This window comes from Notothenia rossii, assembly GCF_949606895.1.
Source record: "Notothenia rossii genome assembly, chromosome: 12".
Lineage (NCBI taxonomy): Eukaryota > Metazoa > Chordata > Actinopteri > Perciformes > Nototheniidae > Notothenia > Notothenia rossii.
The window spans coordinates 14,080,429-14,108,168 of NC_136911.1; the positions used below are offsets into that span (position 1 = coordinate 14,080,429).

Sequence of the window (27,740 nt, forward strand, 5' to 3'; positions counted from 1 at the left end):
ATTGGTGTGGTCTCCCCCACGCATTTTATGTCCCTCGCCAAATTTGCTATCATGACTGTAATGCCATCGCATGATAGTCTCTAGTTATTTTTGTATATAAAAAAGGTTTATTTTTAAAGGAAACACAAGACAAAATAGCCAGCAAAGCAGAAGAAAGAGAGATGATTACCGGATAAAGAAAATGATGATGAAAAAAAATGATTGGATTTCAAAGATATGAATTTCATTTCTAATATAACTGTTGTGGACATGCACCTGCTCATACTGTCCCTTAATATACAGTTTGTTTATCCCTCGATATATTATTGTGCAATGCTTTCATTGACCGTGATTGTTTGTTGGTAGTTTGAGACAATTACACACATGCATGCTCACAGACACACACGCGCCAAGCCCCAACACATAATGTTGAGCTTTCCCCCCCCAAGGACACTGGGTGATAAAAGCTCAGGAGCACTTAGCACTGGTCCGGTGGCCGAACAATAACGCAGGAGCGCACATCTCCGCAACCGGAGCGCACGGCGGATGGGTGGATCCAAGATGACAGCAGCATCTTCTCTCTGAATCCTCATTCATTCGCCTCTTGGTAGCTTTACCAACCTCTTCTGTGCTTATACAAGGCTGCCTCATGCGTGCTCGGGACAATTGTGGACTCCCTCGTGCGCCCTCGCTTCTCCATATGGGTTGAGAGTCAGCAGCACCGAGACTGAATTTTCACGTCCCGCGGTGCAAACTTCGGGCTGATGCAAACTTCACGGCTTTGCCCGTTATGATCGTTTGCAACTTGAACCTTAGCTGTGCGCAATCTCCAGGCGGAGGAGCCGGTGGCACGGCAGTGACGGAGGTGTACGAAGAAGTGTCCGGTTCTCTCGCTCCTCCGTCCCTGAGCCCAAAGGGTCACCTGGTGGTGGCGGTGTGCCTCGGCTTCATCGGCATCTTCGGGTTCCTCAATAACTTTCTGGTGCTCACGCTGTTCTGCCGGTACCGGGTACTGCGCACCCCCATGAACCTCTTGCTGGTGAGCATCTCAGCGAGCGACCTGCTGGTGAGCGTGGTCGGCACCCCGTTCAGCTTCGCAGCCAGCGTGCAGGGGCGATGGCTGATTGGACGCGCTGGGTGCATTTGGTACGGGTTCATTAACGCATTTTTAGGTAAGTAGCTCTTTGCGTTATCTGGCGCATGTGTCACTGGATTAAGTTTTTTCAACAACGAGTTTCACCTTTAAGTCCGATGTTATTATTACTCTCGCGATAGTGACTTATCCGACCGGCCCCAATCATCCGACCGGCCCACTTCAGTATCGGCCCATCGGGATTCGTCCCGAACGTCCCGATGGCCAGTCCGCCCCTGAACCCAAAACAGTATTAACTCGATTAAAACCCTGCAATTTAATTCTGGATCTAATTCCCGTCACAATCCTATTAAGGTCACTACTGGTAATTTTCAGCTGTGCTGCAAACTGAATATCCTGCGGAATTTACATTATTATTACAGTATATTAAAGTGTCATAATTCAATTTTTTTTCTCCGGATATAACTTTTAATGGGAATGAATTTGAAGCAGAGGAGATGTATTGTAATACTTCATCAGGGATCAAACCTGTGACCTCTAATTTTCAGGACAATCATTGTAATTACTGCCAAAGCTTGATTAATGTCACCCCATTGCTCAGAAACTAAGATCTCTTCTCCTTCTCATCTTTCTCCTTTACCTTTGCTGCTCTCTGAAGTGATGTTATTTCTCTTGTATCCTTTTTGTAGTCTTCGCACCTGAAGCAAGGGTTTGTTGCTCTTAAATGGGTTGTTTTCTCTTGTGAGTGTGGACTTGCAGCAAGGTATTGTTTGTCCTAAATGAAGTCTGGACTTCTTGGACTCAGGTGTAGATACTTAAAAATAAGTGGTTTACTGTATGGAGTTTGGCTTGCAGTAACATACCATATTCACACTTCGATATACTGACAGGGTTTTCAATCCTTCAACAACACACTGACATTCACTGTAGAAGGACGTGCACAATTGATATCAAGTTTTCAGTATATGGAAAGCCTGCGTACTTTCTAAATTCTCTGTGCAAGTTTAGTATAAACAAGTATCAAGCAATAACATGGTGGTGGTGGCGAAGTCCATAGGGACTTGGTTTGGCAACAGTAAGGTCACCAGTTCAAGCCCCTGCAAGACCAAGTGCTACTGCCCGCTGTGGAAAAATACCTGAATAAAATGCTTTGAATATTTAATTATTGGCTAGGCTAATCATTTCCTACTAGCATGAAATATTCATGTGAGAACTTGGTCAGAATTCCGAAATGTGTTTTGAAAACTAGACGCGGCTTGATTCACATTGTTCTCTGGCTTATTGAGATACTTTAAGCAATCCTAAAAATAATGTAGATGTACACTCTCTAGTCAAGGACACGTAATATGAATTATACTTTGATCAAAAAAAATGTGAGTTACCTTTTAAGAGCAGAGTTACATTTGATCCTTTCTCCACTGTGCTAAGTTGTGTTTTAACTGGAAAAAACTGCCTGAGGAGAAGACCTAAATTGAGTTGCTAGCATCTTCAAAGTGCACAAGTATCTCTGTGTTTATATATTTTATGCATTGGCCAAGCAAAAGTTTTGTAAGCAAGTGGCTTCTCAGAGTCTCTTGTTGATGTTTTTGTTTTACTAGAATTAACTTTTCGGGATCGTTTAGAGTTCACCAAGTTAAATTTGAGACTTTTAAGGAGAATAGATTGCAGTATATTATGATATGTACACCATGGCCATAACAAAGCTAAATTATAACACGTTTTAAAATCAAGCAACCATAAACATAACCGGTAATGCATAAGGATTAATATTTTTTTGAATTCAATTTATTTAAAGTTTAAAACCACAATTTCAAGACTTCCCTTGCGGTTGCCCAGCCATTTTCTGATTGATAAGTTCAGTCAGTCAGAATGAATACACAGTATTACTTACAGGAGAAAAAATAGATTGATCTATTCAGGTTGGCAGGTCTTAAGTGAAAACAGAACTTCTCATTTCACCCTGGCCTCGACCTGCAAGGTGAAATAAAGGCATTTTGTTAATTCACTAGTAAGAAACTGTCCATCCTGCTGCTTTGATATCATATTGGCCTAGCTTATAGTTCTACAGCAATCCAACTTCATCGTGCTGTGTGGAGAAACAGGTGAAGGTATCTAAAAGTAAAAGGAGGATACTATCTAAAAGAAAGAAAGATGTGTGAGTTGTACATCTCAACTGGCATAAAGAAGCAGGACACATTGAAACAGGAGAAAGAAAGAATACCTGTATGCAGGACATCTGACAATGCCATTACAGTACATGTGTCATAGTACACTGTCAAATTATTTTAAAAGTAGCAGGACAGCTCTATTATTTCTCCCCCATACGCTTATTGTGGAGCTACAGCATTTATGTGACATAAGACAACATATGTTGTGCCTGACCCCTGCGCTGTGGAAACTAAGTTATTCAGACTTAGAAACCTAAAAGGTCATCCTTTTATTTACACAAATTCAAACTCTGCTTTCACTAATTAACTTGTAAATGTGATTATAGACAGGGCGATATATATCTGCAAAAACACTAAAGATTAACCTGATTACTTAGTCTTTGTTTGCTGAGTGTGCATCATCTTGGTAATATTTAGCAAGTTTTTTTGCTTTAATAATAATAATAATAATAAATTCAATTTATTTAGCGCTTCTCATCTGCCAAGACAAATCCCGAAGCACTTTGCCATCAGTTTGATCTGAAACAAAGAAAGAAGAAAAGCAAACATTGGAAGACAGAGGTTAGATAGAAAGTGGGAGAAAGGGGAATAGGGTAATAGAAAGAGAGGGAGAAAAACCAAGAAGGAGACAATGAGAGATGATTAACTCCTGTGCTGACTCAGGTGTAGAACATTGGGTCATTATTTTTACAATACTGTAAATCTATTACACACCACTCTTTATGGTGTTAAGAAAAATCAGGCCTCAGGTGATAAATCCATTAAAATGCATGTTGGAAAATCAAAGTGGGCTTTGTGTGAATCAAAGCCAATGTCAGGGACTATTACATTCCCCCGAATCCCCACCAGGCTCAGAAGAGAGATCATTACAGGAAATGAATAGAATGAAATGGTTGTTAAAGGTGGGGTAGGTAATTTTGGAGAAACCAGCTCGAGTGGGCTAGAATTTGAAAATACACAGCCGGAAAAAATCTGCCACTTCCTTACAGAGCCCCTCCTCCAACACAGACGGACGCGCACATGACCAATGAGGGCACGAGATAAGTTTGTGCACAGATGGAAGGCTGACAGGCAGGTAGGGCATCCAGTTATTTTAGCCGGGCCAGCTAAAATGATTGGTCGTGCTTTTTACAGTACTACGGCTTCCACAGATGACATTTTTGTATGGATTTGTTTTCAAAGCACTAAAGATATTCATTGCTATCGGGATGTTAAGAGCATTCCATGGAATATAACAAAAAGTGTATCTCAAGCCGGTTTCTCAAACTTACCTACCCCACCTTTAAGTGAACTTTTCTTGTTTTTTCGGGTAGCAGACTATTAAAGATGTATAAACAGATTGAAATGACGACAGACAGACAGAAGGACATACACATAGACAGAAGGATATATAGATTAAACATGTATTAATCCAGCTAGCGAATGAGAGAAAGTGGTTTAGAAAGGTTCCTAATTTAGTTCAATTACCAAAGTAATCTAAGTGGCCGAAATAAAAAGAGATGATGCTGTCCAACAATTTTTGTATTGCTGTACCATTCTGCTGTTCACATATACAGATTTTCATCGTTGGCAAATTTAAGATGTTGTAACAGGAGCTTAAGAACCATTTCCGTCGAATAAAAAAACTTGCTAAATGCTTGTATACAGTATGCTTAAAGGGCCCATGTCATGTCTCTGGGTATTTATTTATTTAAATGATTGACCCATAAGACTATGGCATCGTTATTACGTAGCCTTTTTCCTGATGAAAAGTCCTGATTAATTCTCCCTCACATCTTTCCTCAACCTCAGGCCTTTTCTCATCGAAATCAAGAAAGAAAAAAGACATTGGACCTGATCATAATCTTTCAGGTGTTACCTTTGGTTATCCATTGACCCATTTCTGAGCATTGTCTCCCACTGCTTACCTATCGATAGTCGTTGTTACCATAGAGACCACACCGGGCGGCCGTGGCTCTGGAAAACGAGAGGATTTTCCATTAGTCGGAAGGTTGAGCGGTTTGATACTTGGGAAAGATATAGAACCCCAAATTGCTGCTCAAGGCATACTGTAGCCGTCCAATCCATGTTTGTGAATGAGCATTAGATTAGATTTAATGCATTTGTATACCTTGGCAGCCCTCCTATCAGTGTATGAATACATGTGTTAAAGGGTAAATGTTGTAAAAGTGCTTTGAGGGGTAAAAGTGGACAAGTAAGGTGCCATATTAATGCAAGACCATTTACAGACTGCACTCTCTGATGAATAGAGCCTATATACAGCTCTAAAAAAAATAAGAGATCACTGCACCATTGTCAGCATTGTCAGTTTCTCTGGTTTTACTATTTATAGGTGTTTGAGTAAAATTAACATTTTTTATTGTATTATATAAACCACTGACAACATCTGTTTGTGTTGGAATTCAACAGACACTGGAATTGAATGGCTGCCTTAGATTGAAGCTTAAGAAAAACTTGGAGTGGTCTCTTCCTTGTGTGTGTGTGTGTGTGTGTGTGTGTGTGTGTGTGTGTGTGTGTGTGTGTGTGTGTGTGTGGGGGGGGGGGGGGGTGTGTGTGTGTGTGTGTGTGTGTGTGTGTGTGTGTGTGTGTGTGTGTGTGTGTGTGTGTTTGTGTGTTCACTGCAGTTGCCACTTCTTCTGTTTATAATCCAGTCTTAAAACTCTGATATGTAAGACTTCAAAATGTTCTCACTTAGGCGACTCCCAGTGGCATGTATTGGGCCAATTTCTCTTATGAACTTCCTATTCTTCCTGAATATTTAAAAATTAATTGGGGACATTATTTGACTTGTATGTCTTTTTAATCAATGTTTCTTTGTAACCTTCTGTGATTGTATGTTAATGAATGCTTTATTTAACCAGAGAGCTTTTGTAATGAATTCAAAGGGCTCTTACTCCCACTTCAACCACCTACAAACACACGCACACACACACACACACACACACACACACACACACACACACACACACACACACACACACACACACACACACACACACACACACACACACACACACACACACACACACACACACACACACACACACACACACACACACACACACACACACACACACACACACTCTTTCATTTAAATTATTCTCAAGACTCTCACCCTCTGTGGTTGCTTTCAACACATAGAGTATGCCTTTGACCTGTCCACAACAAACCTGCCACGGTAAGAGCCAAACAAATCCTTAATTATGCATAAAGGTTCTGCAATTATCTGTAATCAAAGTGCTTTGAAGACTCAGTGAAATGGAGGTAAAGTGCCCCCGATACACTTATGTGCTGATTAACACTGATTAAGACTTCACTTCAGCAACAATTCACTGCAATAAAAGGTTTGTACAGGTGTCTGCCTCTGCTCCCATCCAAATCAGTTACAATGTGAACAGATATAGCCACCGAACACTGAGGAATTAAGCGAGATAAACATTATCTCCCAATTTTAATAACAGTTGATGAAAAAATAACAATTCAGTATAATTAATGTTATATCATGTATAATGTTTGAATATAACTTTACATCTAATTAGAGCTAAGAAAAACGAACAAAAAGTGTTAAGATGATCGATTAAGTCATTTCCCCAGCAAAACGTTTGACGTCTTAAGTAAGAATTTGCTGAACTTAAGTTCTTTAAGTTCAGCAAATTCTTACTTAAGAAGTGGCATACTTCTCTAAGCACAATAGTTGGCCACAAATATCAGTTTTTCAAATGTGGTGACTAATTCTATTTAGCATTTATGTTGTTTTTTTAAATCCAAAATGGATTCTAGGAAGAACTATCTATGCAAATAAAATGAAGGTAAAAAAGTCAACATTAACAAAAAGATTCGGATGAACTGCAAATTGAGGCAAACATATATCTGCAATTTAGTTTTTAATTTATTTAATCAACATTTCTATACGTTTGCCAGAATTAGCCAAGAGGACAGGACAGCTTTTGTAAGTCAACGTGAAGACACATTTAATTTTAAACAAGTAAATACAATCAAATAAAAACATACAACATACAGTACTGGAAATCTTAATATATCATAAGCTGCCAGAACCCATACATGGTCAAGAGACGAAAGATTATAGACTCAGTTTCTTGTTCTGTTTTACCCCTCTCTCAGGCGTTGTCTCCCTGATCTCCCTGGCCGTTCTGTCCTACGAGCGCTACTGCACCATGATAAAGCCAACCATCGCTGACGGCAAAGACTTCCGCCCAGCGCTTGGAGGGATCTGCTTCTCTTGGCTCTACTCTGTGGCCTGGACTGTGCCCCCACTGCTGGGCTGGAGCCGATATGGGCCCGAGGGTCCTGGCACCACCTGCTCAGTAGACTGGAGGACTCAGACGCCAAACAATGTCTCGTACATTGTCTGCCTGTTCACCTTCTGCCTGGTCCTGCCCTTCAGCGTTATTCTCTACTCCTACGGCAAGCTGCTGCACGCCATCAGACAGGTGCGAGTATGCAAATGTACTTCTTACAAAGTCACTTTTGTTAAAATAGGTTGTATATCTCAGTGGAAGTGAGCCAGTTAATGCACTTCAAGGTAGTTTTGACAAAAATAAATGCATTTATGAGTGACTCAAATTCAACCCAGCAGTGCATTCCCTAATATTTGAAATGGAGCCATGTATCAGCTGCTCTTTCAATGTGCCATCAGATTTACCGCCTCAACAAAGTTGTCTATTAAAGCTGCTTACACCAGTGAATTATTTCAACATCTGTTTTGAACTCTTGCTGTCTCTTAGAGATGCCCCTGTAAGTGTTGTTAGCCTTCTTCTTGTATGTAAGGTAAACCTTCATGCCAGACGATGCACGAGAGAGGTTAGGATGATAACCATATTTTCCTCACATTGTTTCTTAACCGATAAAATGTTGTGTCTGCTTCTCTCAGGTATGTGATTTATTTTTAAAACTTTAATGGTGGCACTTGTATTATCCAAATAGTTTTACCCTTACGAATTGCGAAAGTTTAGGAAATACATGTAATACATGTCAAGATCCAGTTTGTAGGTGAGTACAAATGCTTGCTTAAACATATTGTTTGTTGCATGTATGGTAGGGTTTAATCTTGAGATAGAGTTGGCAAGCGAGAAAGAACATAATCTAAAATGGTATTTGTTGTACAAAAGTGAAGAAGTAGTCCAAGTGAGCCTTAAAAAGGATCCATGGCGGCCTTAATTGAGAGCTTGGATGTTTGGACTTTTCCTTTTCTTTACTTGCTGGACTTTGACAGTGATTCATTTACTGGTATTCCCTTCGACACCTTATTTGAAATGCCTCACAATTTCTTGACACTACCGTTTACAGAGAGCTCTCCAGGCTGATGTTATGGAGCCTGGTCCAGGCACAGCACTGTTTGTTTGATAAGCATGAGCTGCTTCACTCAGGCTTCACTTTCAGTTGGTCATCAGTAGCTGCTTGGCTACCAGATGACGAGTACAGCTAGTCACCTTTGTCATAGTCTGGCTCAACAAATGTAAACTGTGTGGTATAAGCCTGCCATGTTTTTGTTAAGGGGTCATTTGTTTCTGTACAATACCTTGTTTTTACACTAACTCTTCCCTTTAAAGTTCTGCTCATTGTGTAAATTATTAGTTTACACAGCATCTCTGTCTGCAAAGTGTTGCTTTTGTTGAGTTTAGGGTCGTCTTTGTTTGTGGCCATGAACCACACTCTATGAGAGCTAGGTGCTGATGTGTTGGTGCTGTTTGCACAATCATTTAGTGGGAATGCTGACACAGCATTCCAACCATCTGTTATGCTACGCACAAAATTCTTTATTATTCCGCGGGGTTATTTTGCGCCTCTTCTTCTCCCACATTGAACATCGCAGAAACTCCGTTCAAACATCAAAACGTTCAGCTCGGTCGGGAAACGATGGCAATTACTTTAATTCATAACTTTCATGATTCCAGAGATACATCCCATAATTCATCACATTTTTAACATGGAAGTCAATGGAGAAACTCTTCAGACTTGAACAATCTTCATGCAACTTCAACTGCTAACTGTTCCTTCATACTTTTACTCAGAAACCTAATTCCAACTTTAAAATGTTACACATCTTTCTGACATTATTCGTGTAACACAACTTTTAAATCCGATTCTTACTTTTAGAGATATTAAACATTGTTCAGACCTTGGAAAAGAGGCCTTCTTCAGATTTTAGAGTGCGTCATGTCACAGCTAGAGTGGAGGACAGATTTTGCCTTCATATTTTCTTTTAAACCTGCCATAATTCCCAAACCCTACATTCCTGAGACATAATTAGCCATGACAAACGTAGGAAAACATCTCGTAGCTTGAAAGATAAAACAAAATTATGCCAAATAATTAAACAAAATGCCTTTTGAGGGCATGAAGTGACAAAAACGTTAAACATGTCTCCATTAAACCCCATTGTAAATTCAGCCTCACCTTTCCCCACCACAGCAGCCGCACACCTTTAGTTAATCTGCCAAAAAAGCCACATTATTAACCTAAAAGTACACAAAAAGCACACTTCAGAAGCTCAAGTTCCTTGACATGCTTCAGGCTTTGAAATTTCACCGATATCTGTTACGGTTCTTCAACAAAACGTTCAAATGTAAGAGATTACTCTCTCATTCAGAACAATGAAAATGTTCTCCTCTCACTGATCCCCATGGAAACCTTTGATCTCTGGACAAGTTAGCTGTGTCCCAATTCAGAGGCTGGGTCCTCTTGACCCAGCCTCGCAGTCCGCGGAGGACCCAGCTTGGGTCCTCCGCGGACTGCGAAATGAGACGGTCTACGGAGCATGTCCTTGTACGTCACCGGCAGTTACCCCAACATTTTGCCGCCCCCGTCACCTAGCAACCAGCTGCAGTCACAAGTGCCGGTAATAATTTCTGACACTAGGCAAAATATTTTCAAACTGTTTTCAAACTGTTTTCAAAACTGTTTTCAAAACTGTTCAATATGGAGTCAGATCTCGCTGTACTTATTTTGGTGTTATATAATATGTTTAAATTATTTTCCCGAGGTCGCAACAGGCCCCCGTGAAGAGGGCTTCATTCTCCCCGCGCATCTGGATAAATTGCGCAGTCTGCTCCTTGCTCCCTATCAAAACAAAATTGTTGCAGTAAGATTTGTATAACAAAAGCAGTTAAATAAATAAATTAGCTTCATAATGAATCCCAACAATATGAAAACCAAACAGGGTTTAGAAATATTTTCACTTCATATTATTTTATATGTAATATAAAGAAGACATCTCCAATTGCCCGTATATTTAAATACACAAATTAAATAGGTTTACTTTTCTTTCATGTCGTTTATTATTTGGGTGAGTACATTTAAAAACGAATCCAGCTGAAACCGTTGTAGCCGTTGATGGGACGTTACAAGCCATATATATTTTTTTTAACTCACTCGTCACCGTCACCCGTTGCATCCTGGGATATGGTAGACCGCGGAGTGTACATCAGATGTATCCTCTAAATCTGGGGAAGAAGGCTGCATTTGCGGGCCGCATTCGGAGGAGTCTTGTCTTTTTTAAAAATTGGGACAGCCTTCGTTTGGCAGAAGTGACGTATGCGGTCTCCGAATGCATCCTCAGGAGGATGCGGCCGCTGAATTGGGACAACAGCTGTTGTTAGCTCAAATATAAACACCTGTGTCATGGAACACGATGATGTCATAACTCCAATTGACATAATTAGAGCAGCAGATTAATGACGTGGTCACTGGAGTTTAACAGACTGTCTCAGCCTATTATTTTCCGTCTGATGGAGACTTCATACTGACTTCAACATGTTCCAAATATTTTAGACATTATTGGTGACGTATGCTTTTAGTGACTGGCGGCCCATCAGGAGAGACCGTACAGCTGTGACCAGTGTGTGGGAAGATGGCGCCTGTGTCGGCTTGCCGCTCCCTCAGCTCTCTGCCTTTAGCTATCCTGTTTTTTGTTTTATGTTTGTCAGAATGTCTCTCGTAGTTGCACTGCACTGGAGTTTATATTGCTGCCCAAACCTACATCTGGCAACCATAAATTGTCCCTCCCCATTCTACTGTCGGATATTCCCACCTACCTGAGCCGGTTGCCCTGCATCCTGCCTCGCCGAAAGCGCTTTAGACGACGGGGAAAGCGTCCATCAAAAAGCATACCTGACGGCTTCTTCTGGGACTCATCCACGCCTCGGATGTCATGGCCCTCTCGCTGCACGCCATGTGAGGGATCGATGGATTCGCCCTGTCTTTCCGGAGCTGCGGCCTCTGCTGGGCCCGCTGACAGCTCCTCCTGCCCGACTGACTGCTCCCGGCCCGCGCGGCGTTCAACATGCACATCTTCGTCAGCTGAGACGCACTACACCTTCGGCAAGCCCGGAGCGAAAACTTTGCATGGCTTTGCTAAATGCTAGGTCGATAGCAAACAAAACGTTCCTGCTAAATGACTTCTTCACCTCTCGTGAACTGGATTTTATGTTTCTGACGGAGACCTGGGTCCACTCTGGCGAGCAGGCCTATACACCGTTCTCTGAACTTCTTCCTCCTGACTGTACATTCTTCAGCTCCCCCTGTACCACCAGCCATGGTGGGGGCATGCATAGCTTCAGTGTTTAGAGCTAGCCCCAATGCTGATTGCTTCACCCTGTAACTAGCTACGCTAGCTTTGAGTTGCAGCTTTTTGAACTGAACCTCGCCTATACTCTGCGCAGTCGTGTATCGTCCGCCAAAGTGCAATAAGGATTTCATAAATGACTTTTCTGACTTTCTGTCCGGGATCATGGTGAAATATGATCGTGTTTTGATCTCCGGAGACTTCAATGTCCATGTGTGTTGCGAGTCCAAACCTCTGGTTAGGGACTTTTTAAATCTCCTTGATTCTTTTGGTCTTGTTCAGTCCATGGCTGGCCCAACACACGAAAAAGGACACACTTTGGACTTAGTATTATCGTTTGGACTGTCTGTATCTGTGGATGAAATCGGTGCAGCAACGCGTATCTCAGACTAGGGCTGCACGATATTGAAAAAAACTGACATTGCGATAATTTTTTTCCCCTGCGAATATATATTGCGTTTTTTTTAACTATATTTAACCGGATGAAGGATTTTAGTCACGGACGTCTGGATCTTAACTGGTAGACTCATCATACCTTGCGCACACACCACATGTTAGTCATGATCTAACTAACATGTCATGATAATGCATGTTGCTTACCCTCAAATAAGGGGCTTCATCTGTGAATGAAGAAGAGAAGAACCTTTTTGTATCCAAAATAGTTCCAGATGGCAGATGTTGCTTTTCTTTTTGGAAGTAAATCTTCATTCTCGCCGGTATTGTCCTCCTGTGCCTCGCTAATTTTTTACAGGTGTTTTGATGGTCTGCAAATTAGCGGGGCTGTGATCTGATCAAGAATTATTGTGATTGGTGGTTTGCTGTGCATGCAAGTACCCCTGACATGAGAGCCCGCAAGTTTTCCTTTTGTAGCAAGCAGCAAAATAATTGTAACATGACGTGTTTGAGTTGATTTACCTACTTAATATCACACGTCCGATGTGAATATCGCGCATGCGCATATCGCGGTTATCGCCATAACACGATATATCGTTCAGCCCTATCTCAGACCATTTACCGGTTCTGTTTACAACCTCAATCCCTTCCCCAGGAGTTGAAACATGTGCCCCTGCACGTCCGATTAACCCCTTGACTGCCTCACAGTTCTCTGATGTTTTTAATGCTTCTCTGATCTGTAAATTAGAGGTGAACTGTGCTTTTAGTGCTGATGAGCTTATCTCCATGTTTGACTCGACATGTACCCTAATACTGGATTCTGTTGCTCCTTTTACGCTTAGACACGCCAAAGTTCTCTCAGAGCCGTGGCTCAATGACTGTACACGTGCTCTCAGACGCGCTTGCAGGCGTGCAGAGAGAAAATGGAAAAAGGATAAACTCTACGTCTCCCAAGAAATCCTTCGTGCTTGCCTTGACTACCAGATGGCAGTCAAAGCAGCCAAAACAGAGCATATTTCTCTGTTAATCTCCAAAACAGCCATAAACCTCAAGTATTTTATTACTTATAAACACCTCTCTTAGCTCAGGATGTGTCCCAGCTGCCTTCAAACATGCCGTGGTCAAGCCACTACTTAAAAATAAAAATCTCGACCCCTCCATTCTCGCAGATCTTAGGCCCATCTCCCAGCTACCTTTTTTATCTAAAACCCTGGAGCGATTAGTCTCTGCCCAGCTGCAGTCTTTCTTCACCACGAATGGAATCCATGACAAGTTTCAGTCTGGCTTCAAACCCATGCACAGCACTGAAACAGCCCTTTTAAGAGATTTTAATGATCTGCAACCACTAGGTGTCCCTTTCTATCAGCTGTGCACCGTTATGGTGTAAATACAGTCTATCTACCAATAGGATCAAATATCAAATTCAGCCGAATTAGTGTTGATACTGCGAAGAGACTTTGTATTGTGTGAAAAGAAATGTAAGATGTTGTTTAATTGCTGACATATTTATGATCCACTTCACGTTTTCAGTTTTGGCGGCAGTTCTTCCTGTTTGTCTAGAAGTCTTCTCATCAGGGCTCTATAAATAGATAACTACGGCAGATATGTAATATTTAATGCAGCCGAACCATGTATTACAATGCCGTTATGTGATGACTTTCAAAGAGAAAAGCAAGCACACTCGGAATAAAGTATTCTTTTATTTTTTTTAAATGTTTTCGGATTTCACATCGCATAAACACCATTTCCCAACGTGCTAAACCATCGAATCACCGAGCTGAGGATCTTGCCTACGTCTGTTTCCGGTATTGTTAATGACGGACGTATTTTGTTATACACACGTTCCTTCACATTTAAATTTTGATTTACATTAAAGTATTTCGTCAGGCCTTCTAAAATGTTTTTTAAAATAACTACGGTTCTAGTTGAAGAGTTTGTAAATTAACATGAACCGAAGCTGTTGCCTGGCAACGCATTCGCACAACGTCACGTCCGTTAATTCCACATCCACACACATGGATTAACATCGATTTAATACATTAATGTAGCCTTTGTTTCTGCTGAAAGAGGTGTCGACCAGCTGGGGCAACAAGAAAATCGGCGTAATCGAGTGTGACTATTAAAAAATAGATCATTATTATTGATTATTTGATTATTACAAAATCCGTATGCCCCCACGAGACCTGCGCACCGGAGTCGGTGCAGCGACCTCCGCTTGTGCGGCCCCCGACAGAGGAGGGACCGGAACAACAGGCCCACACACCCTGACAGGAATCGAAGCCGGGGGTCGGCCCCATCTCGGCGGCCGAGCCAGCACCACCGGCCGGTCCACGTCCAAGTGAGCAGCCTTCACCCGGTCAACCGAGACGTGCTCAGCCTCGCCGCCCATGTCGACCACCAGGTGTTTGCCACCGTGTTCCAAAACCCGGAAAGGTCCGTAGTAAGGGGGCTACAGGGGGCCTCTGTGTGCGTCGTGCCGTATGAAAACGGGCCCAGCCGAGCGTAGCTCCGCGGGAACTTGAGACCCCGGCGCACCGTGCTGAGCAGTCGGGACTGGAGCGAAAGCCTCCGCTGCGTCTCGCAGAAAAACGCGCTTGGCCGTGGCAGACCAGGGAGCTGATGCATTTGGGAGGAAATCCCCCGGAACCCTCAGCGGCTGACAGTACACCATCTCCGCTGTAGAACACTGCAGATCCTCCTTAGGTGCTGTCCTCAGGCCCATCTGCAGTCAAGAAAGCGTGGCGGAGGCCGGACACGGCTGTGTCGAGCCGGCGTGGAGACACCGGAGAGTGCGTTTACCATGCACGTTTCGGGTCAAGGGCGAAGAGATGCGTCGCTCCGTGCAGCTACAAACCCCCGGGAAACGGAGAGGCCGGCGCTCAGTAGTGGCCCTGAGCGTTGGCGGCACGTGCAGGCCCCTCTTTGTTAGCGACAGCGTTTCGGGGGGCCTGTTTCTGTGTGACACGGGCGCTCAACGGAGCGTGGTTCCAGCGTCGAGTGAAGACGTCGCCCATGGTGGGCACGGCCCGCGATTGACGACGGCTAACGGCGGTCCCATTCGCACGTACGGCGTGAGGCCTATGTGTTTGTGCATCGGAGGACAGCGTTTCAGCTGGGATTTCGTGACAGCGGACATTTCTTTTCCCCTCCTCGGAGCGGATTTTTTGTGTGCTCATGGACTCTTCAGTACAGGACCACCTGTCCCACCTCCGAGCCCTTTTCACGCGGCTCAACGAACATGGATTGATCATCAATCCTGCAAAGTGCCAGTTCAGGGTGTCTGAGATCGATTTCCTGGGGCACCGCGTCACCAAGGGCGGTGCGACTCCTCTGCCAGCGAAGGTGGAGGCTGTTGCGGCGGCAGCGGCAGCGGCAGCGGCAGCTCTCCTACATATCGGAGTTCACTACGGACGTTAAGCACGTGGCTGGCAAGTCGAACCTGGTTGCTGATTGTCTCTCCAGGGTCGTCATCGGGGCCGTCCAGTTGGGCTTGGACTATGCTCGCATGGCGGCGGACCAGGTCACGGATCCCGGCGTCCAGGCTCTGGAGGTGGAGGGCGCGGGGCTGCGCTTGGAGGACGTGGTGTTCGGCGACGCGGGCATTACTCTCCTTTGTGACGTCTCTACGGGCCTGGCGCGCCCTATCGTCCCTGCAAGCTGGAGGCGTCCGGTGTTCGAGGCTGTGCACGGCCTGTCGTCACACCCCGGCGTTAAACCTTCGGTACGTTTGGTAGCGGCGAAGTTCGTCTGGAAAGGGCTGAACAGGGATGTGAGGACTTGGGCCAGGGAGTGCGTGGCTTGTCAACGCGCTAAGGTGCATCGCCACACGAAGGCCCCGTTGGAGCGTTTCCTGGTGCCTGAGAGGAGGTTTGATCACGTCAGGGTCACCAGTGTAGTGCCGTGAAAAGGGAGTCGGAGGCGGTGTATTCAAAATGGAGTTCCAATCTTTATTAGCCATTAATATCAGAGAGGTTAACACATGACTGCTCTGCTTGATGGACTAGCAGGAATGGCAGCTGAAGTTACAGGTGTTCCCTACTCAAGGGTCCGTGTGGCAACGCAATACGAGAGGTGAATTATGTCCAATAACGTGTCACCACATTATATTAATATTGACAATAACAACTGACCATCGGGGTAGCATTTGCTTGGCATTTCCGGGTATATCTCCACTGGTTGGGACATGTTAACAATACCGTGTAACTGTCACGTTTGAAGGGACGAAATCGTGACATCTTCACGTCTCCCAGCATGGTAAATCGTCACATGTTCACGTCTTGCCGTGATACCGGGTTGTTTATAACACCAGTGCATTCAAGGAGGGGGCAGATAGTGTGCTGGAGAGGCTGTGGATCTGTGAGGGCCAATCACCATCATGTGTTTTGGGAATGCCCTGGGATTGTTCACTATTGGGACTCAATAAGAGATTGAATGGAAAGAGTTTTAAGCATTGAGATTTACCTTTTACTTTCAAGTACTGTACCTGGGTAAGATGCCAAAACAGCTTCTTGGTTTCTCTAAAATGTACATGTTTAAAGTAATGCTAGTCGCCAGTAAAAAAGCCATTACGAAAAAATTGTGAGCAACGCTCACCACCAGCACACACACACACAATGGCAGATGCAAGTATCAGCGAGAGCAGCAGCGCATTTACAACTTGGAGATATAACCACTATTTTCAATTTGTGGGGATAAAGGACGCAAAAAATATTACGGTCAAAAGTAAACTGTGTGCAGGACAGAAAGCATTGTCCACATCGAATAACAGCAATGCCAATCTCCTGAAGCACCTAACTAATGTACATGGGGCTATAAAACTAGTCGCTATGAGACCCCACCGTCTCAACCACCGGCAGTGACCCAGATGGAGCAACACCATCTAAACAGCCAAAAAACGATTCTTTCAAATTGCCACATGTCACCCAGAGTCAACTAAATAGATTGCCAGGTATGTTGTTGAGGACATGCTGCCCATCGCAACGATTGAGTCTGTTGCCTTCAGAGAACTAGTCAGCAAAAAACTTGTATTTTTATTGTTATTATTTTTAAAGTAAAGTAACTTGTTACTAGTTACTTTTATAATTGAGTAACTAATAAAGTAACTAGTTACTTTTTTGACAGCAGTAACTATAACTATTGCTAGTTACTTTTTAAAAGTAACTTGCCCAACACTGCTCAAGACAGACACATTTTGACAAGTGTTGGAAGGGATGGATTGAGTTCGTATAGACCAGACTTCAACTTAAAACTATATTTGTAATGTAACCCCCCTGGTTCTCTGCTACACACAGTTTTGTTTGTTGTTGTGTCTCTGTCTCTTCATTTTTGTTTGTCTGTATGCGTGATTTACATTATTTGTTTTGTATTATTTCAACAACAAAAAAAGTAAAATGTAAGATGGTCAATAACTGTTGATTTGTTTATCTAAATAAAAAAGAAAGAAAGAAAAAAAGAAAAATGTACTACACAACTAACTTACTCCAGAGCGGTTCACTGAACTACATGATGTTATGTTTTCCACTGAGGCATTTTTTATTGTAGCAATATTATTTGCAATGGGTGTGGAGAGTTACGCAGGTATACAGAAAACTGAATACGTGTGTAAAATAACCTGCTGAGCAAAAGCAGATTTGGTATTCTGGATCGTACTCCCTGGTTGTGCTTCTCTTAAAATATGTACTAAAAACAACAACTATGGGGGGGGGGGGGGGGGCAGTTTACTCTGAGCAATTTGCTCAGAGTACCATGGACATGATGATTCAGTTACTCAGATCATTGTTCAAAGGACAGCTTTGGCAGCTAAGAGATTGAGGCTTTGTGGGAGAGCTTGCTGATACATTCAACCCACATTCATGGTCCATGCTCTGGTGGGGTTGTCAGAACATATTTTTGGTCATACACTAATGAATTTGCTTCCAGTTTCTCAATATCAACCTTGCTCCTAAAGGTCTCCTATCATGCAAAAAAATGTCAGAAAACAGAACCCTCTCTGTTCCTCCGTACCCACATCTCTAAAAACGGGGGTACAACGGAGCTGATCCAGATTTGCATCCGATATGACCTAATATCGGAAATGTGGGCTGGCTTTACACCCATGGTCCTATCAGAAACGTTGCTATCAGAAACAATGCCTGGCATATTTTGGACGTAATATGGTCTTTGTTTACATTATCAAGCATCGCTAACACTCAGAGCTAACGCTGTACTGGAGAGAGTATATGTAAAGAAGCAGTAAATAAAAAGGTAATCACCTTGTGGTAAACCCGCAAAAGAAAAAGCATTTGAGCTCCATACTGTTTCAGAAATAATCCTTGATGTGGTTTGGAACAAAATATGGCATTTAATCAAGGCAGCCTATAACAGAGTATCTCTGTAGAATTGTCCTTCATGAGCTCTCGTCTCGGCTCCATTTTTTTTTTAATGCTACGGACCCAGAATCAGCACTTCTCTAACAGGGCTGAAATAAAGGGGTATGAGGCATGGCTAGAATGGGTGATCTGTTTGGTATTCTGAGCAAAACACTTCATAGACATGTTTTTTATATATCTGAGACCTATAATATACACCTACAAATAGTATAATAGGAGTCCTTTAATATATTACACACAAACTCAACTGTAGGTTTTAGTCTAACAGTTACAGTTACAGATACATGACAATCATGCAATACTGTATAAAAGTGTTTTTTAATTGCCAAATATTCTAAATTTGATTTGATTATTTTAAATAGGTCCTTGTTTGGTTCTTTGTTAGTCTCACACAGTGTCACTATGGTCGGCCTGGCCTGGCGTCATAAGCACTGTGCTAATCATTGGGTTTATGCAATTCAGGTTCAATTAAATTACAGAAACTACACCACAACACTTTAGGAATTATGGTTATCTGTCCGCTTTCTCACTCTGGCGTCTGCCTACTGATTAGCTCATAATAGAAAAAACCCACCTTCTTTAAGTTGGTAATCAATATATGAGAAATTACCACCTGTGAGCTTGACATTGGGATTATAATCTTTTATATAATTGATAGCAGCCGTCTATCAGTGGAATGAGAGCATCCTTGAATGTACTTTGATGAAAGTTTACAGTATAAATCCTGCTTACACATGCCACACCATTCAGCAAACATTTCTTGTTTAGAAAATTAAACAAGTGATTATCTAAGGGGCTATGAAATGTATGGCATTTTTTTAAACTGGTTACAGTAATGCAAAATACAATTTATCGATAAAAGGCAGAAACATGGAAACCTCTTTTATGAACTTTACATTAAGAAACACAGGCAACAATAGCTGTTAGGGAAATATATTAAATAAGTAAGAAGTATAGGCCTACTATAAAAGTCAGTTTAAGAGAGTTGTCCTGATTTGAATTTAAAAACATAAAAAAAAACACAAAGCTTCATACAGTATCTTATAGTCATGCACAAACAACAATTGCACATACAGTAATATTTGTGACAGTGTGAGGAGCAAGATACTTCCTTCAGAGAATTATATTGGTGGCTATGTCAATTATTGTACTGTAGGGTTTCTCACTGATGCAAACTGATGTATGCATTCGAGTGTGAAACTGCACAGACCAAAATAAAGGTCTGAATCATTCTCATTCCTCTCCCAGACTATGTTGTCTGTTTAATTTAGATTTTCTTTGAATTATATTTCCCAATCGCATGAATATTTAATAGGTTCTTAATGCAATATTTATGTTGGCAGAAGAGGATTTGATTGTTTGGGTATAAATGTCACTTATGCTGAGCGGCTAACCTGGTCCGGAGCAGGTTAGGTTGCAGGCAAAGAGATCAACTCAGTGAAAGCACTGCCTGCTGACCAATCAGAGCTCAGTGTGCGGAGTTTAAAGCGATCAAGTCATATTACAAGAGAAAGGAAATACAGAAAAACTGCCATTGCAGGAAAGACGGCTAGCAAAAACTGTGTGAACGTACATTTTTTATAGAATATCACCTCCCATCTTCAGAGCAATCTGACTATTATAACATTAGCGTTAAGAAAGCTTACTTAAATATCTGCCTCAACACAAGTAACCGGATCAGAGTAACATTAAGTTCAGTCCGCGGCACTGTGAGTGCAGACGTCGATGTGTCCCATTATCATTTATATCGCATCATATCACATCATAATGTATCATATATTTCCTTATCTGAGTCAGCTTCTTGAGTAGTATCTTGACAACCAGTCAATCTCAAGCCGGCCCCTCAAAAGCGTGCTGCTTTATCGTTAGTTTTGCATTTTACACATTACTATTTTGTTCTAGAGAACCAAAAGTGACAATCTTTAGAAGAGATGGTGGAGCTGGAGTGAGTGACGTTTTGCTGTGCCTTAATCCTGATGGACAGGTCGCCATGGTGACAACTTGTCAACCATAAGCAATAAAGCAATGCGTTTTCATCTATTTTACTTTAAAGGGACCATCATTGACACAATGGATATCATTTTTCATTGAAGAAGGCTTGAATCTAGCATTGAGACCATAAACAGATGTAAACAATGTTATAATAAATCAAGTAGAAGTAGGGCTATTTACTTGAGAAAGAATGCAAGTTTTTGCCTCTTCAACAATGGCTTTACTTTTTAGAACCAGAATGTTGCTGCCTATTTAAGACAGGCCAGACATGGCAAATCTCCCAGGTGAGTGTGCAGATAAAAGAAAAAAGGAAACAGCAATTACTTTGTTGGCAAGTTTTCTTGTTGGCAACATTGCAGTCAGATTACTCTGAGCTGCCTGCTATATATGGGAGCTGCATCCTCAGGTAGTTTAACAGCATTTCACTTTGGAATGCAGAGTAAGATTCATTTCAAGCTATTTCTCCCTTTAGCAACACACATTGATCCTATGACCAAGTTAAAGCAACTGTTTACATTTTGAGTTGATCTGTAACACAAAAAACACTGTTGTAAATGTCATCATATTGGAAATAGTCACGACTAAAGTCAATATTTAAGGAAAAAAGCCTAATTATCCATTGCAGCTAACACGTAAGAAAAGTCTGCAACTAATGTGTTTGAATTCTTATTAGTTTGACCCTATGAATGACTCTTATAAGCAATAAACAGTAGGGTGTGTGCTCTTCTGGCAGGTGTTTTTTTGCTCGATTATAATGATAGCTCGGGTGCAGTTTGTTACTTATTAACATTAACTGACCCCAGGTAAAACAACAAACAATATAATTGTCTCCTGAATCCTCAGACCAATTAACTTGAAGTTTATGTTATCGAAACTGTGTTGTTTTTCCTTTCTTCTTACGTACCATGTGTTTATTTGTTGTGTATCAATATCGTTTTTGTTCCCCTGCCAGGTCCGCAGTGTGAGTTCAGTGGTAAACCGGCGCAGAGAGCACCGGGTGTTGGTGATGGTCGTCACCATGGTGGTGTGCTACCTGGTATGCTGGCTGCCTTATGGAGTGGCAGCCCTGCTCTCAACTTTCGGCCCCCGTGACATTTTGACCCCACAGGCGAGCATCACGCCATCGCTGCTGGCCAAGTTCTCCACCGTCGTAAACCCTTGTATCTATATATTCATGAACAAACAGGTGAGATTTCTTTCTCTTTCTCAGTTCCTTAGTCATAATGCAGGCTTTTTCGTGCATTGCCATCTTGTTTATTGTAAAAAAAAGTGTCTGTTAAATGTATTTCAAAATGTGGTTGGAAATATAATGTTAATTAGGATTTAGGCATCATGTTTAGCCAAACTCTGATTCAGTCGAGATGTTTGGTTAAAATCGCTTGCATTCTGAACAACTCAATCACTTTTCACATGATTGATTTTAGTGGAATTGTAACTTATGGCAAACCTTTAGTGTTCTTTCAGTTTATTTTATTGTAGATAGTGAGGTTAAAGTAAAGTGTTTTTGTGGTAAATTGTTATCCTAAACTAAACAGATGTGGTCAGTTTCAGCAATCTATTTATCTGCTCTACTATTCCTGAAAAATCAAATGCAGAGGTTAGTTAAAGGAGATTGACAGCCATGGGAGGGTTAGTGAAGGCACATGCAGACCTCCTTCCTCCATCTGCTGGCTCCTCATTGACACCTTCAGACTGAACACATCCAGCTGTGAACATACATACAGGAAGCAAACCGCTAAAAGCCATAAACAAACACACACATGCACACAACATACACATACACACACACACCATTAAAATATGTCAAGCCACCGCTTCTGCCCACTGTGTGTGAGCTTGTGATACATTTCACTGACATACAAGCACACAGCACAGTAATTAAAGGAGGAAGGGGAAGTAATCTGGTTTATGCCACTGGCTGTCCTAATTGGCAGCAGAGAACATTTCAAGGGTCTTTGTAGCAGCATTTCACCTTCAATAAATCATTACCACAGTCATTAGTAGATTAGTTTAATTACTGTGAACAAGTGTGAGCATTAAAGGTCAACTCATGCGTGTCTACACATTGCTTGGGACATTTTGACAAGATTTTCTTTAATACCTCTGTAAATAATGTAATAACTCAGGTGACCTGAGTACTGTAAGTATTAGGTTATTTAGTTATTTCTCACTCCGATTGTACAGTCCTTCATGCAGCTTTTTAAATGTATGACTGTAACTTAACCAAGTCATTTTTTTGTGGGGTTCTTTTAATACACAATGTTAACCACGTATTTCAAACTGCTAATGTAATCTAGGATTACAAATTTCTTCAAAAAGTAATTGAGAACGATTTTTTCCTTTTTTCCTTCATCTAATGTCTTTTTGGCACACATTACACGATAATGCAACATGACAGAACTGACATCAATGAAGGATAATACCTGGGTAGAAAAAAGGAAGGAAAAAAGAGAAGAAGAATCAATAAATGTTGGGAAAAAAAGAGAAAAAAGGGAGGAAATAGTGAGAAAGGGGAAGACACAATTGAAGAGTAAATGAAAGAAGAGTTAGCAGGATTGAAGAAGAAGAAATTGTTTGGATGGGTAATCTACAGTAAGTAGTTGTTGAGGGAAGACAGAAAACAAGAAAGGACGGTATTTATTATTAAATAGGGAGATAATGGGGGGGATATGGATAGACAGAAAAAGCAATGAAAAAAAGATAAATGGAGATAAAGAGGAAGACATTAAATAATGATAAGATATAAAGTAAGGATAAAGCAGTGACACATGTCAGAAAGACCATAAGAAACAGTGAAGGAAAGGGTAAAGGAAACGATGGAACTAAATGAAAAAACTGATATAAAGAGGAACCACAGGTATTGAAGGAAAAAAGTTGATGAGCGGGAAAAAGAAATCCATTTAATATAACCTTCTCATAACATAGCTTTGGATTAACATGTGATGTTAATATCAAGGAGCGACACTGCGCTGGTGACCTTTCCTTTTTCTCACACTCTTTTATCTGTCTGTCTCTTTTAATCTATACTTCCAACCTCAGTCTGTCTCCTGTCACTTTTGAGATTGGGAGACATTTACATTTCTTTGATGTCACAACTGTCTGCTCTGTCTGGTCGTGAAGGTTTCTTTTTAGCTTTATGTGTGTGTGATGATAAAGCTACCGAACTGGACTTCCACGGCCACAGATAAACTCACAGGAAGAAACACTGTGTGGCACTTTCAGTCTTCAGTTCCTCCCAGCCCATAACTATGGCAGCAGTGTGTTGAGGCGAGTTGAAGACTTAAAGCGCTGCACAGATTCATTCCCCGGATCTGAGCTGTCAATCTTACTCCTTTATTGATTTTAGGTTTTTTCTGCATAAGGTTTTCACATCTTTTTGGTGTTAAGTCACTAAATACATTTACTTCCATACTGTTTACATTTGAAGATGCTTAATACTTCTATTCAACATTTCAGAGGGATATATTGTACTAAATCCTCCATTACATCCATCCATGTGTCTTGGCTGTAACTTTACAGATTAAGATTTATAACAACAACACATGTGATTCATTTATAAAATATGATTTTGTGCTTACAATACAATACATGTACATACAATACAATTGTTTGTTGTCAAAATGTGGTCCATCACTACCAAGCAATAAACCTATAGAAGTAATATAATAATGTAACTCTCTGAATGGGACCATTCTGCTTTTAAGATATAGGAAAGCGTAATAAAATGTACTATTAATGTGGATTTATTTTCATTTTTTATCAAAATACCTTTTTTATTTCAATATTTGGATACACCTGTATGTCCAAAACTTTTTCACAATTGTGGTCAGAAACGTTTTGGTTTGCAACCCATTTAAATCAATCAATCAATCCATTTAAAAATGTTTTAACAAAGTAATGACTTTTTACCTGTCCTCACTGGTTTAATTATAAGTTATCTTTATTTCTTTTTCATAATAGGGACAAGGGAAAGGTTTCATTCGAGGGAAAATTGTGCACTCGTTGTTTTTTCTAAGAATAACTTTGTGGTTATATATAATCTTATTTATAGAATTTCTGGTAGAATAAAGGCATATTACAGCCTACAGCAGTGGTACATTTCTTCTTTTTTCTTCCTGGAACATAAGTGTACACAAATGAGACACTATTACCAGGCTAATCACAGCTCTCTGGAAAATAATACATTAGGATTTAAAACACAAGAAGATTCTAAATGGATTGCCAATTTTGAAAGCTGGATAATTTCCTCGGGGTGACAAAAATTAATTGGCTCGTATATCATGAAAGAGCTTAAGTATTTAAGTTAAAAAGCACCACTGGTCTCATTTGTCATATCAATCTCTGGGTGGAAACATGCGAGGAAACTACTCATTCATATGTTGTAATGAGATGTAGTGAAGTGTCTCATCATGCGGCACACTAATTTGCATAGCGGCGCCCTGGGGAAATGTAGTTGACTTAAAGTATACGTGCGGAACCAGAGAGTATACTAAGTACACTACGTTTATCCAGGGGAGCTTGATGCCTGCTCGACTCCCGACATGGAGGAAGGAAGAAGGATGTCAATAGAACTGTACTAATTCTACACATCATAAAGAGTTACATGTTCATTTTATTCATACTCGTTTTTGGCCATTACTTTGTCATCTGTTAATATTATTAATACTAAAACTACAGCTATATACTATTCCACCACTCATACTAGACTAACCCTAGTCTACTACTGCTACTATACCTCAATTTCTAAGTCTTATGGTACTGTTTTACTCGTAGCTAAGGTCACTTACAAGGTCTTCTTGTACTTTAGGTCTACTTCTTCTACTGCTATATTACATACCATTCATTATGTTGTCACAACTGTCTGCTCCCATTCATTGTTGTTATCCCTATTTATACCATGACTATGTGACCACAGCTATACTAGGTGTACAACTTGTAATACTGCATGGCCTACTGATATGCAGATTGAACTAAAGTTGTTTTTTGTTGTTGAAAAAAGCAGTTTACTGGTGCTGTCTTTCATAGTTCAATTTCTACTTTTACAAACATAATAACACATTATCGCTACAATTCTATTAGAATAGTTGAGTAAGAGTAGAGTAGCCTACAACGTTTTTACTAAAAATGAAAATACTTTAGAATGGAGAAAATCAGGAATAAAAAAAACAAAACACTGTCACACTATTGACGTATATACTCCTTTCCCACAAGTATTTTGTTCGATGTGGATATCAACGGAATTCTTTCAACCTCACAATAAACATTATTTATTAATTTGTGATGATTTTTAAAATGACATTCTTCTTTTGATTTCTTTATATGACACTATGACTTGCAAAAAAATTAGTAAATCATGTGTACTTTTACTCAAAAAGATTATTAGGTATTAAAGTTAGGCTACTTATACTGTATATCCTACATGTGAGAGTGTCAATATAATTCAATATAGTTTCAACCCACATTTGGTTATAAACCTTTTATGTGTAGGCTGCACATCTCATTTCATGTCAATGTGAGAATATGTTGTGTTAGAGGTAATGTTGTTGTTGTTAGGTAAGAGAGTAAAAGGCAAGTAACAAACTTTGGTGGACAAGGACACAAAGAGGAAGCAAGAAATGCCCTTAAGACAGCAACACCGCCACACAGATAATAGACAGGGTTTCATATTTTATACTTTATTTTGAAACAAAAACATTAAGGAACAGCTTGGATGCAGGCTGTTTGTTTTCCTTATGCAATTCAAGAGCTCTTCAAAGTATAGTAGGAGCGGGAGCTAAAACCACTTGATTGGGATACACCTAATCTAATAGAACCAAAGACCATATAAGATAATATATTTATCCCAAAAGACTACAAGAAGCCCAATCAGTAGTTGGTGTGGTTTAAATCATATTGTAACAAGATACATGCATTATTGAGGAGTTACAAATTTGAAATGTAATAAACAAATTGCTTCCTCCTAAACTTAACCCTAATCCTTGACTATTAATGAAAGTTTTATTTTCATTTGATTTCTTGAAATCCGGATTGTCTTTACCATATTTCAAGACTTCAGACTTATTGGATGCATTTTTCTTCATTGTACTCAATATAGTTTTTGACCACTATTGAATGACACTAATCCAATGTGTATGTTTCCAGTTCTACAGATGTTTCAGGGGCTTCCTTGGATGCTCTACACCGGAAAGAGGCTCCACCTTAAAGACATTTTCACGGCCAACCAGGACGCTTCGCACCGGCCGCGAGCAGAAGGAACTCAATGTGACGGATCCTGCCCTGTCCACCGTCAACCCCACACCCAACTCCATCCAAAATGTGTCTCAGAGAGCTAATTATGTGCCTCCGTGTTCATCGAATCATCACTCAGCTGCTTCACACTCCCCTGCTGCTAACACCCCCAAACCCAAGCTGATTCTGGTGGCTCACTACAGGGCACAGAAAAGGGGAAATGAGAATAGGAACTGAAGGTGATGAAAAGGTCACAGGTCTCAAAACCAACAATTATGCTATCCTGATACAAGGATTTGAGTAGGATTTAAAAAATTAAAAAACTAGGACGTTTTTAATCCCAGAAAATGTTATATTTTTCTGTGAAGTCAGCAAACAGAGATACACACAACATGTCAGTTTAATCCTGTTTACAAGAGGCAATGTACGCACAGGGCTAAGCGTAGTGCTTCATGTTAAGATTACCCATTATTTAATCCACATAAATAGGTTAAGTATTTTGGCTGTATTAATTAAATATAATTGTTACGTTAATTAATAATGTTATTTTTTGATCTGAGAAATTAATCAGAAACAATTTGAAGAAGCAAAGCGTTCTTTGGGGGAGATTTCATAAATCTTTTGGTGTTTCTTTTTAAACGAGGTGTTGCTCTACTCTAAGCAGGGTTATTATTTTCAAATCATTTTTCCCATTTGTAATATTTAAGGATTTCATACAGTGTACAGTATTAAAGATGTGTTGAACAAAAGTATGCAATTAAGAACTGAGGAGTTGCCTTCATTTGCTATTTTGCTTTGATGCATATAGGCCTTCAGGACTGGGACTTTTATGAAAGCCATTAAAAGGGAAATGTTGCTATGTTATTTGTGAGATTTCACTGTTTTGAGTTGTCTTGATGTTTCTGAAGCTTCTGTTTTTCTTTGTTTAGTAGAAA

The 27,740-nt window shown here is 40.8% G+C and overlaps 1 protein-coding gene across 1 annotated transcript; it reads left to right on the forward strand.

Annotated features, from left to right (window-relative positions):
* The first annotated feature begins 515 nt into the window (after nucleotides 1–515).
* tmtopsb (teleost multiple tissue opsin b) lies at nucleotides 516–27,740 on the forward strand. Its single transcript, XM_079662039.1, has 4 exons — nucleotides 516–1,151; nucleotides 7,363–7,691; nucleotides 21,530–21,763; nucleotides 26,719–27,740. The coding sequence occupies exons 1-4, from the start codon at nucleotides 770–772 to the stop codon at nucleotides 27,040–27,042; spliced, it is 1,269 nt and encodes a 422-aa protein (XP_079518165.1). The 5' UTR covers nucleotides 516–769; the 3' UTR covers nucleotides 27,043–27,740.

Coding starts and splice junctions, on each gene's coding strand:
- tmtopsb (XM_079662039.1), top strand. CDS start 770: ATGATCGTTTGCAACTTGAACCTTAGCTGTGCGCAATCTCCAGGCGGA. Junction 7,692..21,529: donor TGCTGCACGCCATCAGACAG/GTGCGAGTATGC, acceptor TTCCCCTGCCAG/GTCCGCAGTGTGAGTTCAGT. Junction 21,764..26,718: donor ATATATTCATGAACAAACAG/GTGAGATTTCTT, acceptor GTATGTTTCCAG/TTCTACAGATGTTTCAGGGG.